This window comes from Maniola hyperantus, chromosome 5, assembly GCF_902806685.2.
Source record: "Maniola hyperantus chromosome 5, iAphHyp1.2, whole genome shotgun sequence".
In the NCBI taxonomy this organism is placed as follows: domain Eukaryota; kingdom Metazoa; phylum Arthropoda; class Insecta; order Lepidoptera; family Nymphalidae; genus Maniola; species Maniola hyperantus.
The window spans coordinates 10,151,765-10,169,038 of record NC_048540.1 but is presented as its reverse complement, the minus strand read 5'-3'; the positions used below and the strand labels follow the sequence as shown (position 1 = coordinate 10,169,038).

Sequence of the window (17,274 nt, the reverse complement as noted above, 5' to 3'; positions counted from 1 at the left end):
GCTAACCCATTTTTGTCCCTTGTCATGTAACCCGTTTTTTTCAAGGACTACAGCTTTAGTTGCAAAACAAACTTTGAGAATTCGTGGTGTCATTGTATTTCTCATTAGTTATTTACTTGTTTTCACATAAAAAACGTTTAATACAAATATTGTTAATCGGTTAATACAAATATTGACTACTAAACAATATGGTAGGTAATTGTCATGTTACGTCGTGCTATCGCTATCTCACACGCGGTTACACAGTACTTTAGTCTAGCTTTTTTACTCAATCTACGAGTGCAACAAAGGCTCTTTTGGCCACAGATACGTAACTAGAGGGGCCCCCTCAATCCGTCTCGCTCAAGCACAGGTACTTACTTGCGAAATGATATTCCTTCTATTTTACATTCACTTAGGCTATTGTGGCCTAGTATACTGCAACCCACCATCGCACAATAACTTCAAAAACAAAACAATTAAACAATAATTAATCAATTATTTCTTTAAAAAACTTGAGTCAAGATAACCTCACTTTACGTTATATGTCAAGATCTCACGTATATCTGAAAACCTACTTGAGTGAGAGAGACTGAGGGGGCCACGCTTGTTGCAAATCTGGACATATCTGTGGAGACTAGAGTCCTAACCTATCCATCATAGAGTAAAGTTTGTCGACTCAGGACCATCAAATTCTTTGCTCAGGACTGGTCTGTGGTTTGTGGTTTGAAACCATAGAGCTGTTATCTTTTATCGGTGCCATAGAGTAGGGTTATATCAATATTAGGGTTTGAAACTTTGGTCTTTGCGGTGATTTTGGTAATTTTTTGCAATTTTTCAATAATTCCAGTCTCATTCTGCACTGCTTAAGTACTTTTAAATAGTAAGTACAGCATTTAAATATTGTAAATTAAAATTATATGTACTACAGTATTTAAAACTTTTATTCAAAATCAATGTTGCGAACTCTGACTATTAACCTTACGAAATGCCGGCGCATTATTTATGCTGATTCATATAATATGATAGTAAACAGACAGCTTTCATCTGGAAACTCTGAGATAAAATTAGTTCAACCGATTAAATTAGAGAAGGGTCTGTATCAATTTGTATTTTTTACTAATTGTATAAGCTGTTGTAGTTATAGAATTCTTTGTACTTACCTACAAGATTTTCTATTGGGTATCTACTTAATGGAAATTTCTAAGACATGATCTTCATTACTAGGATCCAGAGTCTAAAAACTCCTTCATCAATTCATATTTGAGATTTTTTGGGGATAACAATATAAAAAGCTGCAGTATCATTAATTAAAATAATAAGAAGGGAGTAGATAACTTGTGTTGTTAAATTAAAAAAAATCTGTTTAACACTACTTTATCAATGACTAGCTGATGCCCGCGACTTCGTCCGTGTGGATTTTCATTTTTCCAAAATCCCGTGGGAACTCTGTCATTTTCCGGGATAAACAGTAGCCTATGTCACTCTCCAGGTCTTTATATAGTATACCCATGGAAAAAAATCAAGTCAATCCGTTGCAACGTGATTGAAGGACAAACCAACAAACACACTTTCGCATTGATAATAAGGGTACTGATAACCATGATTTATAATGTTTTGCTTTAAGTTTTGTGATATAACAAAGTATTTTTCAGCAATGGAGGACAAGTCAATTTTCCTTTTGCCGAACAACCAAAGGTTTGTTGAGCTGGATAGCTCTCAAGCGTTTACAAATTTATCTAAAGAGGAAAAACTGTATGCTCACTATCTAAGTCAGGTAAGATAATATTAAATTTTTTAACAACTAACTAACCAATAAATTGATTAGTAACAAGTATTAAACTTGTTATTATGATGAACTTGTATAGAAGATAGAATTTTTTTGGAGCAAAGCTTCCATAGTATTGTTACACTGTATAAAGTGAGAAAACATCATCGTCATAAGAAACTAAGAAAAAAATCACCTACGCCATTTACGAGTGAGCAAAACTAAACAAAATGAAATAGAAATCTAACTAACAAATGAATGCAACAAAGAAACAACTTATTGGTTCTGCAGCACATCTATATGTATAAGTGAGTCTATTATTTTGAGATGGAGATCGATTATTTAGGTCACACAGTAAAACAAACAATCAGACATAGCAAGGAAATGCAACTTATTGGTTGCTCATTGTGTCCATTTGAGTGTAATAGAGTACTGATAATAATTTGACCGGTAGCACATTTAACAAATCTTCTCATCTCAGATGTTCCACCTTGACATCTTTCATCAAATAAACTTTTACAAATAGCTTTCGAATCCTCCAGTGAAACTACCTCTGGTTCAGAACACCCTTCCTAACAAAAGAACCAGCATGTATTAATTTCATCCAGGTACTATCCAGTAGAAACCTAATTATCTGATGGTTTTTAAGTTATTCAAATCATCATAAAATGATGATGATGTAACCTGGAAGCCTTATACATTTACAGGCTGCCTGGAATGGTGGACTTATAGTGCTCATTCAAACAAGTCCAGAATCCCTGAGGATCTTCTCACTTTTGCACAGAATATTCATTGCAGAGGCTCTGGAAGATCTAAAAAAATCTTCAGTTGCAGCAGGAGTTTCAGAAGATGATTTTCAGGTAATCACTTTTTCTCTACTAATCCCAGTTAATATAATAAATTTGAAATTAACAGGTCGACAGAATTTCGGCATGGCATAGTTAAAGAGCTGGAAAGGGACAAGCTACTTTTTGTCCCAGACAATGAAGGAGTTCCCACAGGATTCCAGGATCAGGATTAAACCTCTACATCGCTGAAGCTGCGGGCATCATCTAGTTAACACAAATTGCAAATTCTAAACTAGAAATAGTTCAGTTTCCCTTTGAAAATTGCCACCTGTTTCTATATTTTTGAAGATATTTTTTTAATGTATATGGGACTCTGCATTGAAAAATAATTTAATTGGTCTTGATCGACAAACTACACCAAATATTCCAACTTCAGGTCTGTACCTCATTTCATCATACCACTTCAGCTTCGCAACCCGTTGAGCTATGTCGGTTATTCTAGAACTCCTACGGATCTCCTCGTTTCTGATTTGATCACGTAGAAAAACTCCAAGCATAACTCTCCATCGCCCACTGAGTGACTCTGAACTTTCTTATGAGGCCCATAGTTTATGATATGGGTACAGAATCCTAAACATTATTTACAGCAGATTAATTATCTAATTTTAGCTTCATTTGCTAGGTCCAATTGCATCACAAGCGGTTAAATTGATGTTACGGTTACTGTTAAAATTGACCACCGTAAAAAGCAAATTGGGTTGTACAAGTCAGTATTGATATCACAATGATAGGGCCTAAGTTAACAAACCCTGATAACCAATTTTGCTTTTATTTGTTCTAATGTAATAAGTGATCTAATGTTACATTTATATTTCTTGCAAAATAATTATTAATTGAGTCATGTCTGTTTAAAAAAATGGCACAATTTTATTTGAGAAGTTACTAGAAAAACTTGATAGTAAAACCACACTTCCCGAGTAGATTGTTTTTGTGGTTGATTGTGTGTTAGAACCAATTTTTCAGGAAATATACTATGCTTAGGTAGAGACATACAATTCCTTTTACTATGATAACATTTTATTATAATGTCCCGTTTATATACTGATCTAATAATTATGTATGTACTTAATATTTTTTTGTAGTACATAGTGGAATAAAAGTCAAATCTATTAGGCATGCATTGCATTATATTATCATAACATGATTTTTATTTTATGTTCTAGGCATTTTTGGTATATGCTGGAGGATTATTTGCTAACAGTGGTAATTATAAAGGGTTTGGAGACACAAAATTTATTCCAAATCTCTCAAAGGAGTCGTTTGAACTGATAGTGAAAGCTTCAAAAGCTTATGAAAATGACGGAACACATATCATTAAATTATGGGAAAACACAAAGAATTTGATGTACAGCATCGCACCTAGATTAACTAGTCTTGGCTTAGCCAGTAAAGTAAGTATTTTAAGAATTCATTCTAGATTTAACTTTACAAATCCTATTTATACTCTTTATTAAAAGATTTTTTATTAGTTTGCTTTGTTCATATGTTGTCATTTTGTCTAAATTGGTACTTAACGGATTTTTTGGTTCCAATTGTTCAATGGAGTTAAAATTCGGCAGACACGTGTGGTTTGGATGACAATAGGTGATTATGATTCCATTGAGCATCTCTGATGATGGAGGTGGGAGGTATACATTAGAAATCTGTGGGGTATATAGCAGTTCTTTTAATTTAGGGCACCAAATAAACTTTTACTTCAAAAAAATCCTTTTTACTCTAACTTATTTATTATTGATTTCCCTCTTTTAAGGGTATTACAACATATTTCTCAAGCAACTGTACTGAAGAGGATTCAACTCTTGTTAACGACTGGATGAAAACGAAACGCATTGAGGCATACAATTGTCGAACTTTCAAAACTGTCGACGACGATGGCTGTTAGTATAGCTACAAAGCTTATTTGATTGTACAATTTTATCGTGCCTTCATGCCAAAAAAACATTAAGTTTTTTTTCAATTTGTTTTTTATTTGCAGGAAAACATAATATCTAATTTATCAATTTTTTTATAAAATCCATACAATATATTATAAACTAGCTGCCCTAGCGAACTTCGTTCCGCCTAACAGTCGATTCAATTTTTTTTAAATTTTCTCTCCATAAGAACCATCCTCGTACTTCAAGGAATATTATAAAAAAATAATTAGCGAAATCGGTTCAGCTGTTCTCGAGATTTGCGATGACAAACACATTTAGTGACTCATTTTTATATTATAGATGTAAAAGTCGTGGGCATCAGCAGTCAGTTATTAGGTGTATAATACATTAATACACATTTTATTTTAGTACCCCCTTACACAGCATAATAATGGTGTATAATACATTAATACATATTTTTTAGTACCCTTATACACAATCCACCTCGCGAGTGTTGAAAAAAGTTCAAAACCGCCACTCACTATGGATAAAGAGAAATATAAAAACGCATACTTCCAAGTGACGCGCGGGGACTACGCGCCGCTGCTCAGTTTAGTGAACGAGAATCTCAGTAAAGCTGTAGAGTATGTGGCTAATAGTAACGAGAGGAACATGCTCGAACATTATGTAAATAGCTTCAAGGAAGGCGATTTGAGTGAACATAAGGAGGGGAGCAGATATTGGATCAAGGATAAAGGGCCGATTATAGAAACGTTAGTAAAATATATTATATTTCTTTTCCCTAGCATGGCAATTATCTGTCTGTCTGTCAAGACACGGGTTTTGACAGACCAGGGAATCAAAACATATAGGGTACTTCCCATTGACCTAGAATCATGAAATCTGGCAGGTAGCAATGAGCACAAGGAAACGTCCGAAAACTGTGAATTTGTGGTTATATGTGGTTATAACAAAAAATTAAAGTGTTATTTCTTGTATACGGACTGCGGAGCACTTCGTGTGCGAGTCCGACTCACACTTGACCGGCTTTTTAGATTCGGGCGGGCATAATAGGAATAGGAACAACGAGTACTTACAAAAATCGTCAGACTTGAAAATACTTGTATGAATAAAAATATTTTGTAAATCGGTTTTTGAAAGAAACTTAGTTCTAGCTTATTAGTAAAGCTCATACTGCTATGGTTACATTTGTTTCAGGCGGTTGGACAGTAACAAATCAAAATTAAACCTTATTAATAGGAATTGAGATTTGAAAACTCTCCTTCCACTTTTTAAATTGGTTAAAAATTTGTAAACCAAAATTGGCTTAAAATAGTAGGGCACAAAATTAAAGTGGCCGAATTTCACATTTAGACACAACCGCCGAGTTTCTTGCTGGTTCTTCTCGGTAGGAAAGGCATTCCGAACCAGTGGTAGATGCATCTGACTATTCGAAAGTACTTGTAAAAGTTTATTTGAATAAAAAAGATGTTTTTTTATTAGATATCAAGGATTCATAGAAACTTATCGAGACCCGAGCGGGCAAAGGGCTGAGTTCGAAGGGTTCGTAGCCATGGTCAACAAGGAAATGTCTAAGAAGTTCGGCCAGTTGGTAGACGGCGCGGAAGGTTTCATCAAGCTGCTGCCCTGGGGAGAAGACCTGGAAAAGGACTCTTTCCTTCGACCGGATTTCACCAGCTTAGATGTTCTTACATTCTCTGGTAGTGGAATTCCAGCAGGCATCAATATACCTAATTGTAAGTTCAATTTTTAAAACTCAGTTTGTCTATTATACTTTAACTAGCTTATGCTCGTGACTTCGTCCGCGTGGACTACACAAATTTCAAACCCCTATTTCACCCCATCAGGGGTTGAGTTTTCAAAAATCCTTTCTTAGCGGATGCCTACGTCATAAAAGCTATCTGCATGCCAAATTCAGCCCGATCCGTCCGGTAGTTTGAGCTGTGCGTTGATAGATCAGTCAGTCAGTCAGTCACCTTTTCCTTTTATAATATATTTAGACTACTGCTTTTTATTTTATAGTCGTAATTAAATACAATGGCCAATTTTTATAGTTTTTCTTATACAATTACAAGTCTGCCAATCTGCATTTGGACAGCATGGTGGACTATGGCCAAACCCTTGTCATACTGAGAGGAGACCCACGCTCACTAAAGAGCCGGCTATGGGTTGATCATGATGATGACAATTACAAGGATTAATCTGTGTTCCCTTTGGCAAAGACCTCTTCCAAACTCTTCTCCTTTTTACCCGACTGCGGCGAAGCCCAAAGGAGGGTCATGTGTTTGTTTGCTTGTCTTGTTGAAGTAACTTCACTACTACTTACTATAACTTTATTTTTTGTTAAACAACCTATATTAAATATGACTCTGCAGCATTTGTAATATAGCATAAAGCTTGTACTAGGATCAGGTTCAACAATATATTTTGAACTTACTCGATTATTTGCCATTTTATAAATAAAAAAAATATATATTCGTGATGACGTCTTTTAGCCATTTTACATGATACACAAAGTATGTTTCTAGACGATGAAATCAGGCAGAACGAGGGTTTCAAGAACGTGTCCCTCGGGAACGTGATCCCGGCCGCGTACAAGGAGTCCGTCATCCCCTTCCTCAGCGACGAGGACAAGCAGCTACTCGAGAAGTATCGCGTGCCTGCGTTTGAGGTAGCTTAACTTGTTCTAGACGATGATATCTGGCGGAACGAGGGCTCAAGAATGTGTCCCTCGGGAACGTGATCCTGGCCGCGTACAAGGAGTCAGTCATCTCCTTCCTCAGCGACGTGAACAAGCAGCTACTCGAGAAGTATCGCGTGCCTGCGTTTGAGGTAGCTTAACTTGTTCTAGACGATGATATCTGGCGGAACGAGGGCTCAAGAATGTGTCCCTCGGGAACGTGATCCTGGCCGCGTACAAGGAGTCAGTCATCTCCTTCAGCGACGAGGACAAGCAGCTACTCGAGAAGTATCGCGTGCCTGCGTTTGAGGTAGCTTAACTTGTTCTAGACGATGATATCTGGCGGAACGAGGGCTCAAGAATGTGTCCCTCGGGAACGTGATCCTGGCCGCGTACAAGGAGTCAGTCATCTCCTTCTTCAGCGACGAGGACAAGCAGCTACTCGAGAAGTATCGCGTGCCTGCGTTTGAGGTAGCTTAACTTGTTCTAGACGATGATATCTGGCGGAACGAGGGCTCAAGAATGTGTCCCTCGGGAACGTGATCCTGGCCGCGTACAAGGAGTCAGTCATCTCCTTCCTCAGCGACGTGAACAAGCAGCTACTCGAGAAGTATCGCGTGCCTGCGTTTGAGGTAGCTTAGCTTGTTCTAGACGATGATATCCGGCGGAACGAGGGCCTCTTGCTATCCTTCTCACATTGTTCTTTATAAAAAAGGAAAGCATTATTTGTAATCCTTCCAATTTAAAGTTTTGTGTGCAACCAAATCACCGCCAGTATTAAGTGAAAAAAATGTTGGTGGTGATTCGGTGAAAAGCAGTTATAGTATAAAAATAAAACTTTCTAAACAGACAAGGAAATCCGGCAGAATGAAGGCCTCTTGCTATCTTTCTCACACTGATCTTTATAGTAACGAATAGCATTATTTGTAATCCGCCAATTTAAAGTTTAGTGTACAACCACTATTTGGTATACTAACAGATATAACAAAAAACCCTAAAAATTAAATTTCATAAAGATAACAGAATTTTTTGCTGGTTCTTCTCGGCAAGAAAGTAATTTCATATCAGTAGCAGATTCATTTAACTATTCAAAAGAACTTGTGGAAAGCTTATTTATATAAATAATTAAAATAGATCCATTGGTTTTAGTTTCAGCGTTCAACTCGCTGCAGCGATCAATCCTTAATCCGAGTATTGATTAGTGCTATGAGTTTAAGTAGGTATTTAAGTTAGAATATAAGTTTATAAGTTAGAATATAAGCTATAATATAATTTAATACGTAGATTCTAATTATTTTTAAGGAGCGCCAGCTCGCCAAAAAACTCGCTCACCAGTTTGGCGAGAAAAAAATAATGTAAATATTTGGTGTACCTACGCTTGTTATAAATAAAAAAATGAAAAATAAAAAGTTATAATTGTAATAATATGGGTTGAATACAGAACCTCCTTTTTGAAGTTGTTTAAAACAGTTTCTGTATTTATAGGTACAGGTAGGTCTTCATGAGTTGCTTGGTCACGGCAGCGGTAAACTGTTGCGACAAAACGCAGACGGAACCTTCAACTTTGATAAGGACAAAGTCAAGAACCCGCTCACAGGTAAATCTCATTTAGACGACGAGTACACATTTTGATTATGTAATCCCACTTCTGATTCTGATCTGATAACGACCTAAATTAATAATCAATCTATCTGATATCTGTCGATAAGTTACTAAGCAACATTATTATTAGTCAAAAGACCATAAAACTTTTGACAAAGTCAACGTTGCCTAAGTAACTTACCGTAAGATTACCAGATACAGTACGCCATGATGAGATGGCAATCGGGGTATGAGGCGGAGGGACGTCCCGCACATCTGCACGTCACCCGCGCTCGCCCGCACCGGGTTAGCGCAGGGGCTGTGCGGATGTGCGGGGGCATCCCCACCCCGATTGCCATCTCGACCTGTCGTGCAGTATAGATTGATTAATTATTATTATTAATTTCAGCCTTAAATAAAAACCAGAATAATCTAAATATTTTGCTAAAGGTGTAGTTAGCACCTATAGTATAAGTAAATAAAGTAAAAGGTATAAAATTTATTATTATGAGTCGAACGAAGTTGTTACCGTTGTCGCCCGATGGGCGTCCACTGGACATAGGACTTCCACACGCCGAAGAGATGCACCGACGTACAGTACGCGGCAAAAAGTAATGTACATCGGCCTTTAGAATGCTATTTCGGCTTTGTTGTATCTATCACTCACATAGGCTTAGAATAGGCTACTTGACACTTTTTTTAAGTTGGTCTTAAATGGTTAATATTTGTCCTATTATATCAAAAAAATTAACACTATATTTTTTTGCGCCCTAAAAACCGTAAAACTTTAATTTAATAATATTTTTTTCTTAGACAGGTAAAAACACTGTCGGCCATGTTTGGCCGATAGATTATCTGTGCTCTGACGTCATGCATTTGTAAACAACAGCATAACCTCCCAAAGTTTAATAAACATGACTTCTATACTAGTTTACATGAAAAATATAGTAATTATCGTTATTGTATCATCCAAGAATGTAAAAAACGCATCGATAAAGACCACAGGAAAGTTGTGAATTAGAGTGCCCAGTGAAATAAATATACGTAACACGCAAAGAATTGCTTAAAGGGATCCTATATGACTAACGACTTCAACCCAAATTTATTTTTGCAAAGATAACTTTGTTGTAAGTCTTACTTAATAACTTATTCAATTTATAACGAGAAAACGATATTTTTTTACGTTTACTATGAGTTTTTAGAAATATATAAAAACTAGCTTATGCTCGTGACTTCGCCCGCGTGGACTTCATAAATTTCAAACCTCCATTTAACCCACTCAGGGGTGGAATTTCAAAAAATCCTTTCCTAGTGGATACCTTCTCTTTACCTACAAAGAACACACCCACCAAATTTCATGTATCTAGGACCAGCTGTTTAGATGTTTAGGCTGTGCGTTGATATATAAGTTAGTCAGGACTCTAAATTTTATATATATGGATACTACGTTAGTCCACGCGTGACATAGGGATGACATTTCTTTGTTTACATATTTACACTTTGTCACATCATGGCTGACAGCGTTTTCTGCGTTTCAAATAAAAATAAAAATTGTATTTTTTTAAATTGGATTTATATATCCATCCTGCGTTTTTAATAATTGTTATTGATATATTTCGTTGTCTTAAGCGAAATACTATAATAAATAATCATTTATTGAACGAAATTAGATATGAGTCAAGTAGCCTATTCTTTCGCTACGATCACGGTTTTGTCGGTCTCAACGACAGACAATGGGGCCGATTCTCTAGCGCACAATCTCTAAACTAAATTAACAGGTCTAAATCTTGTGCTATCCTTTTCCGAAAGCAACATTATGAAAGGGATAGCAATAGATTTAGACGTGCCATTTTAGTTTAGTTTAGAGATTGTGTAAAACGGAATTAGCCACATTGCTCTACAAATCCGCTATCTCCTTCTAAAGATCCATGTACGTTACTTTCTACCGCGTACTGTAGGTATATTTCTCGAGTAACGTAAAATATGCCCGGCCTGCTTCAAGAATTCGTATAAAGTGTATGTATGTGTGTCGTAGGCAAAGCAATCGAGTCGTGGTACAGTGAAGGAGAAACGTACGACAGCAAGTTCACGACGCTCGGCTCCGCCTTCGAGGAGTGTCGAGCTGAAGCCGTCGGTCTGTACCTCTCGCTACGACCAGAAATATTAAAGTAAGAATCAATTAGTCAATCAAAATCATTTATATTTTAAATATGTTAACTATGTACACTGTAGACTTTGTGAAAGTCAAATAGCGGGCCAATCTCATTAATTTTGGTATACAATACTGCCACCTTTATAAGTCGTATCATAGACATTTTCGATCTATCTATCTATCAGAGATATTCTTTTGAGCCATTCAAAATTTTTAAAAAAGGTTTCTGCGCAGGTACATTGAAAAGTGATAGTACTATACGCCGTTCCAATATCCCCGTGTATGTATGGTACCCTATTACTACGACTCCGGTGCCCGTCCATCCGTCTGTCTGTCAATGGGCTGTAACTCGTTAATCAACTCTATCTATTAAGATAGAGTTGATTTTTTTACAGAATGTGTTCTATTGCCGCTATAACAACAAATAATAACAACAAAGGACCCCGGATGGGTTCGAAACTAGTCGGGCTAACGTCGACTAAACACGTGAGTAAAGCCGGGACAGATATTATATATAAATAATAACAATTTCAAAATGACCGCGACGAAAATTTCAAAAAAGTAAAGTGTTATTTCTTTTACTATGGTACAGAACCCTTCGTATGCGAGCCCGACTTGCACTTGACCGATTTTTATGGATACTTAACATTCACGATAGTTGGAACGCTAAAATTGGGTATTTGACTCCAATTTTTTTATTACTTTATTATAAACTAGCTGATGCCCGCGGCTTCGCCGGCGTGTATATAATATTGCCTATGTCACTCAGGAATAATGTAGCTTTCTATTGGTGAAAGAATTTTCAAAATCGGTTCAGTAGTTCCAGAGATTACCCCCTACAAACAAACTTAACGACATTACCTCTTTATAATATTAGTATAGAAGTATAGACTAGGATAAAAATAATGACGTAAACTGAAAAAACTAATTAAATCGATCAAATAACAAAAAAGTTATAAGCATTTAAATATTTGTGGTTGGACAGAGATAGCGATATAGCATTTGACGTCACACCTCACTAATGCCATAGTAGCTTCGTGCGGTTTCATACAAATTTTCGTTTTGCGAGAAAGGGATAGAAGACCCTCCCACTCCAAAATTAAAATGCCTGTAACTTTGTAAATCTTTGTTGGATTTTAATATTTTTTTCAGCGTACGTCATTATTTTCATCCTAGTTTATAATAAAGTAAATAATATTTATCAAATTCAAAAGTAGGAAAATACCCAATTGTAACGTTTGTCTTATAACAGACTGTTCGGCTACACGGGTGAAGAGGCGCAGAACGTGATATACGTGAACTGGCTCAGCCTGCTGTGGAACGGCGCCGCCAAGGCCACCGAGATGTATCAGCCCTCCACCGACTCCTGGCTCCAGGTAATATCTTCAGGATTCAGTGAAATGGATGCAAGGCTTGCACTGTAGAGTGACTGTTAATATGACGATCGCAATCTCTCTAATTTTTTTTTTAAATATTAGCCATGTTAAATGACTAATATTCCCCTTTCCTCTCCAATTAAGCGTCAGGCTTGTGCTAGGAGTAGGTACGACAATAGTGCAACGGGTGGGGTTTGAACCGTCGACCTTTCGGTTTTCAGTCCACTCCTATACCGGTTGAGCTATTGAGGCTCTAGCTATTGGCTAAAATGCATAGATTTAAATCCATACTAATATTATAAATGCGAAAGTGTGTCTGTCTGCTAGCTTTTCACGGCCCAACGGTTTAATCGATTTTGATGAATTTGGTACAGAGGTAGCTTACATCCCGGGGAAGGGCTACTGCATAGGCTACTTTTTATCCCGGTAAATCAAAGAGTTCCCACAGGATTTAAAAAAAACTTTTTATCCCGGAAAATCAAAGAGTTCCCACAGGATTAAAAAAAACTTAAATCCACGCGGACGAAGTCGCGGGCATCAGCTAGTATACTATAAATTCAAGGTACTAGAAGGGCGACCTCCCACTCACTCCACTAGGTAGGCAGACGACATCAAGCGAGTCGCAGGAAGCCCCTGGATTCAGGCGGCGCAAGACCGTGGTGTGTGGAAGTCCCTAAAAGAGACTTATGTCCAGCAGTGGACCTCTATCGGTTGATAATGACGATGATATGTATAAGTCCCGCAGATTGCTAATGAGCGTAGCCGCCATCTTAATGACGTCGGCACTAGACTGAAGTTTCGAGCTGATGGTATATTTTATTTCGGCTGACGTCAAAATAACGTCATTTCGATGTTAATGAGAAATGGTTCCAGCGCAATAGCAATTTGCGGTACTTATAACGTCAGTGCGTTTATGTTTGCAGGCGCACGCGAGGGCTCGTTTCGTGTTGATGCGACTGTTAGAACTGGAAGGTGACGGCTTGCTCACCGTCACCGAAGTGGAGCCCGGCAAGAATCTGCTGCTCACGCTGGACAGGACGCGGCTCGCTACCGACGGGAAGAGGATTATTGGTAAATGTTTTGATGATACTGAAGTCGGCGATTAGGCTTTGTAGCTTGAGTTTTCTGGAGAGGGGAAGAGGGAGTCGGTTTGTGTTCTGCGTACTGAGCACCGCAAAGGGCAGCCGCCGAGTTTCTTGCTGGTTCATCTCGGTAGGAAAGTCATTCCGGTTAGTATATGCATTTGACGATTTAAAAGTACTTCTAAACTTTATTTGAATTTAAAAATATTCCGATACTATTCTATTGAAATGCGGCTACGTTCAAAGGGGCTGAGGAGTTCTTGACATATCGACACTGGATGGCGTCACATGTATCTTCAATCACTCAATTTAGTTTGAATTGCACAAACGAAACTATGGAACGCTATATATTGTAAAAGTGCATAACACTTGCTCGGAGGAAGATCTTCCTATTGTTACGTTCGAGCCTGTATCACCTGTTCCCGTATAGGTCCATAAAGATGGCTGATTAGTGTACCTATTGAATTAACTTATGCGTTTATTTTTTGTTTCAGGCGATTTCCTAGTGAAGTTACAGAGCATAAAGTCGACGGGCGACGTGGCGGCCGGCGAGCGGCTGTTCGCCACGTACAGCCGGCTCGGCGAGCCGTGGCGCCGCTGGCGCGACATCGTCATGCTGCACAAGCAGCCACGGAACATCTTCGTGCAACCCAACACTGTGCACAAAGGTACTAAGCTTCGCCCCGAAACCCTCGCGGCTCGAGTTCGGACTACCTATTTTACGCCTTGTTAACTGCCCCAAGACATCCATAATTATTATTTTAAATTTTCGGTTTAGCGCCATTTAAAATTGTAGTTTTGGAATTGATGGCCCTAGCTAGCGAAATACGGGCTTAAAGGCCACCTCTTGTTTGATTTGTACCTGATCCGACCGGTCACGTGACGACCGTCTCGGTGATTTGGGTCGGATCTGACCCAATTTTTTTTACGCAGTTACGGTCGCCTTTCAGCTCTATTCAGGCGATTATAAGCTTTATCCTGATAGAAATACAGCTTAATATTCTTTGCGTATTGTTGGGATATTTAGATTTTATAGGAAAAATATCAGTAAAAAGAAAAAACTTGGACGTCCTGTTTGAGATATATATTTGAAGTAAGTAAATATGTCATTGAATGTAAAACAAAAAACTCTTAGAAAAAATAAGAATAAGAACATATTTAAATATAAACAATTTAGTTTACAGCCAGTTCCAACATCCCCCTTTAAACTAAATTGTCTTACAAAAAAAAACTTAACATAAAATATAATAATTAATATTACACACAGGAACAAGAAAAAATAAACTAACATGAGAAAAAACTAAGACCTAAACTACCTGATGATTCTTCAAGTTCAATTGATTCATGCCTATGCGACATAAGTGTCCTAACCATATTATGCCAGAGCTGATACTAGCTCAGACGGTCAGAGTGCACCTCGTACGCAAAATCTTCACTATTCATCTTAGGTGGAATATTAACAGTACAATCAACTATGTACACTGTACAGTCCACCACAGGGCGAAGCATGACGAACAGAATATTTAGAATTCATAGGAAAAATATCAGTAAAAAAGAAAAACTTGGACGTCCTGTTTGAGATATATATTTGAAGTGAGTGAATATGTCATCGAATGTAAAAACAAAAAACTCTTAGAAAATAAGAATAAGAACATATTTAAATATAAACAATTTAGTTTACAGCCAGTTCCAACATCCCCCTTTAAACTAAATTGTCTTACAAAAAAAAACTTAACATAAAATATAATAATTAATATTACACACAGGAACAAGAAAAAATAAATTTACATGACAAAATAAACTAAGACCTAAACTACCTGATGATTCTTCAAGTTCAATTGATTCATGCCTATGCGACATAAGTGTCCTAACCATATTATGCCAGAGCTGATACTAGCTCAGACGGTCAGAGTGCACCTCGTACGCAAAATCTTCACTATTCATCTTAGGTGGAATATTAACAGTACAATCAACTATGTACACTGTACAGTCCACCACAGGGCGAAGCATGACGAACAAAAATAAGAATAAGAACATATTTAAATATAAACAATTTAGTTTACAGCCAGTTCCAACATCCCCCTTTAAACTAAATTGTCTTACAAAAAAAAACTTAACATAAAATATAATAATTAATATTACACACAGGAACAAGAAAAAATAAACTAACATGAGAAAAAACTAAGACCTAAACTACCTGATGATTCTTCAAGTTCAATTGATTCATGCCTATGCGACATAAGTGTCCTAACCATATTATGCCAGAGCTGATACTAGCCCAGACGGTCAGAGTGCACCTCGTACGCAAAATCTTCACTATTCATCTTAGGTGGAATATTAACAGTACAATCAACTATGTACACTGTACAGTCCACCACAGGGCGAAGCATGACGAACAGAATCACCTTCATTGATGCAGCGGTCGTATCTCCTTCTGGATACCCATCAATAGGAAACCACAGGTTCTCATGTAGCAAATAATTTAATCATTTTCAATTTCCAAGTGGGATATCCTTCTCTATTTTTGACATTTGGAAAGGAAAATATCTAAATACGATTTTTCTTGTTCGAAACAAATAATTTAGCAACAATAGACAATTAACACCACTTTTTCACTTTTATTTTTCCACCTAGAGCCCTTCGTGCTGATAACGAGTTGGGATATTTAGAATTCATAGGAAAAATATCAGTAAAAAAGAAAAACTTGGACGTCCTGTTTGAGATATATATTTGAAGTGAGTGAATATGTCATCGAATGTAAAAACAAAAAACTCTTAGAAAATAAGAATAAGAACATATTTAAATATAAACAATTTAGTTTACAGCCAGTTCCAACACGTATGAATCTGAATGAACCAATTGACTATAGACAACATTCACTCAAACCTAGTTTCATACAAAAAAATATAAAGGAAATCATTCAAAGTCGTAGCGCGCTGCTGTGGACATGACGGGTAGCGCCAGTGGAGCGCCCGAGCGTAATTTATGTGGCATACAGTCTGCAATTTTAACCGTAAGGTCCCGTCCCGTATGCACTCTTCGGGTATGGAATCCTAAAAGCTACCACAAGAAATAATCACCGCCAAAACAAGTTGCATGACTACGGAAACATGGCATATTAAGCAGTGTGTTCTGTCATCCACTTGATTGGTCTTTTACTCGGCTTTCATTAGAAGGCTTATCACCACAATCATTTATTCCCAGGAGATGGCGTGGAGCTAAAACGTTACCCGGCGAGCGCGGAGGGCATGGTCGCGGCGTACGTGGAGCGCTTCCCCACCACGCGCGTCGACGACATCCTCGAGCAGCTGGCGGAGGCCGACCACAAGTACTTCGCGGACTTGCAGCAGCTTGCAGAGTGAAGATCCACCTCGAATAGTTCTAACTAAACTCGCCATTTTTAACAATAAAATGCATTTTATTTTATATCAGAATTTTCGTGTTTCATTTAATTTAATACTCAACCTCATATATTTGAGTCTGTTTCATTTGCTCAATTTATTTTGATCAATAGGTAAAATGCTTGTGCAACGTGCAGTATGCGACATGTATCGCCCGCCCTCCCACTTCTAAAGAACCAGGAAAAGCAAGCAATACACAACACAGTCAACGTATACATGCAAAAATGCAATTGCTTATTCATTGTGAAGTTAACATCTGAAGAGTGTTTTAAAAGGTTTGTGTGATGGTGTGTATTGCTCATTTGTTGCCACTAGTACTATGTATTGATGTTTTTTGCTCTTCCTGCTTTAGTAGTGAGAGGACGGGTAGCGCATATATAGCACGTACCATACAAATGTTTTTGGCGGATTATTGTGAATTAAGCTTGTGTTCGCCGCTCTAAAATCAAGCTTTCCAAACAGCCACGCAAGTACAGTCGTGTAATGAAGTGTTAGCGTACGAAGAAAATATAACATTCCACGTTTAGTTT

General features: G+C 37.4%; 1 protein-coding gene across 2 annotated transcripts; it reads left to right on the top strand.

Moving 5' to 3' along the window:
• The first annotated feature begins 724 nt into the window (after positions 1-724).
• DppIII (dipeptidyl peptidase 3) lies at positions 725-16,777 on the top strand. 2 transcript variants are annotated; one of them, XM_034968783.2, is made up of 14 exons: positions 725-862; positions 1,635-1,756; positions 2,455-2,607; positions 3,759-3,986; positions 4,346-4,472; positions 4,936-5,224; positions 5,955-6,208; positions 7,001-7,143; positions 8,638-8,749; positions 10,769-10,901; positions 12,138-12,261; positions 13,185-13,332; positions 13,838-14,011; positions 16,548-16,777. In XM_034968783.2, the coding sequence occupies exons 2-14, from the start codon at positions 1,637-1,639 to the stop codon at positions 16,703-16,705; spliced, it is 2,163 nt and encodes a 720-aa protein (XP_034824674.1). In that variant the 5' UTR covers positions 725-862; positions 1,635-1,636; the 3' UTR covers positions 16,706-16,777. The 2 variants fall into 2 exon arrangements, with proteins under 2 accessions (XP_034824674.1, XP_034824673.1); XM_034968782.2 differs by lacking the exon at positions 725-862 and adding an exon at positions 891-1,074.
• Positions 16,778-17,274: the final 497 nt, after the last annotated feature.

Bases quoted from the DNA above. Each gene is read 5' to 3' on its own strand.
- DppIII (XM_034968782.2), top strand. From the start codon at position 936: ATGTTGCGAACTCTGACTATTAACCTTACGAAATGCCGGCGCATTATT. The intron at 1,757-2,454 runs GTAAGATAATAT...ATACATTTACAG, and splicing joins ATGCTCACTATCTAAGTCAG to GCTGCCTGGAATGGTGGACT. The intron at 5,225-5,954 runs GTTAGTAAAATA...TTTTTTTATTAG, and splicing joins AAAGGGCCGATTATAGAAAC to ATATCAAGGATTCATAGAAA.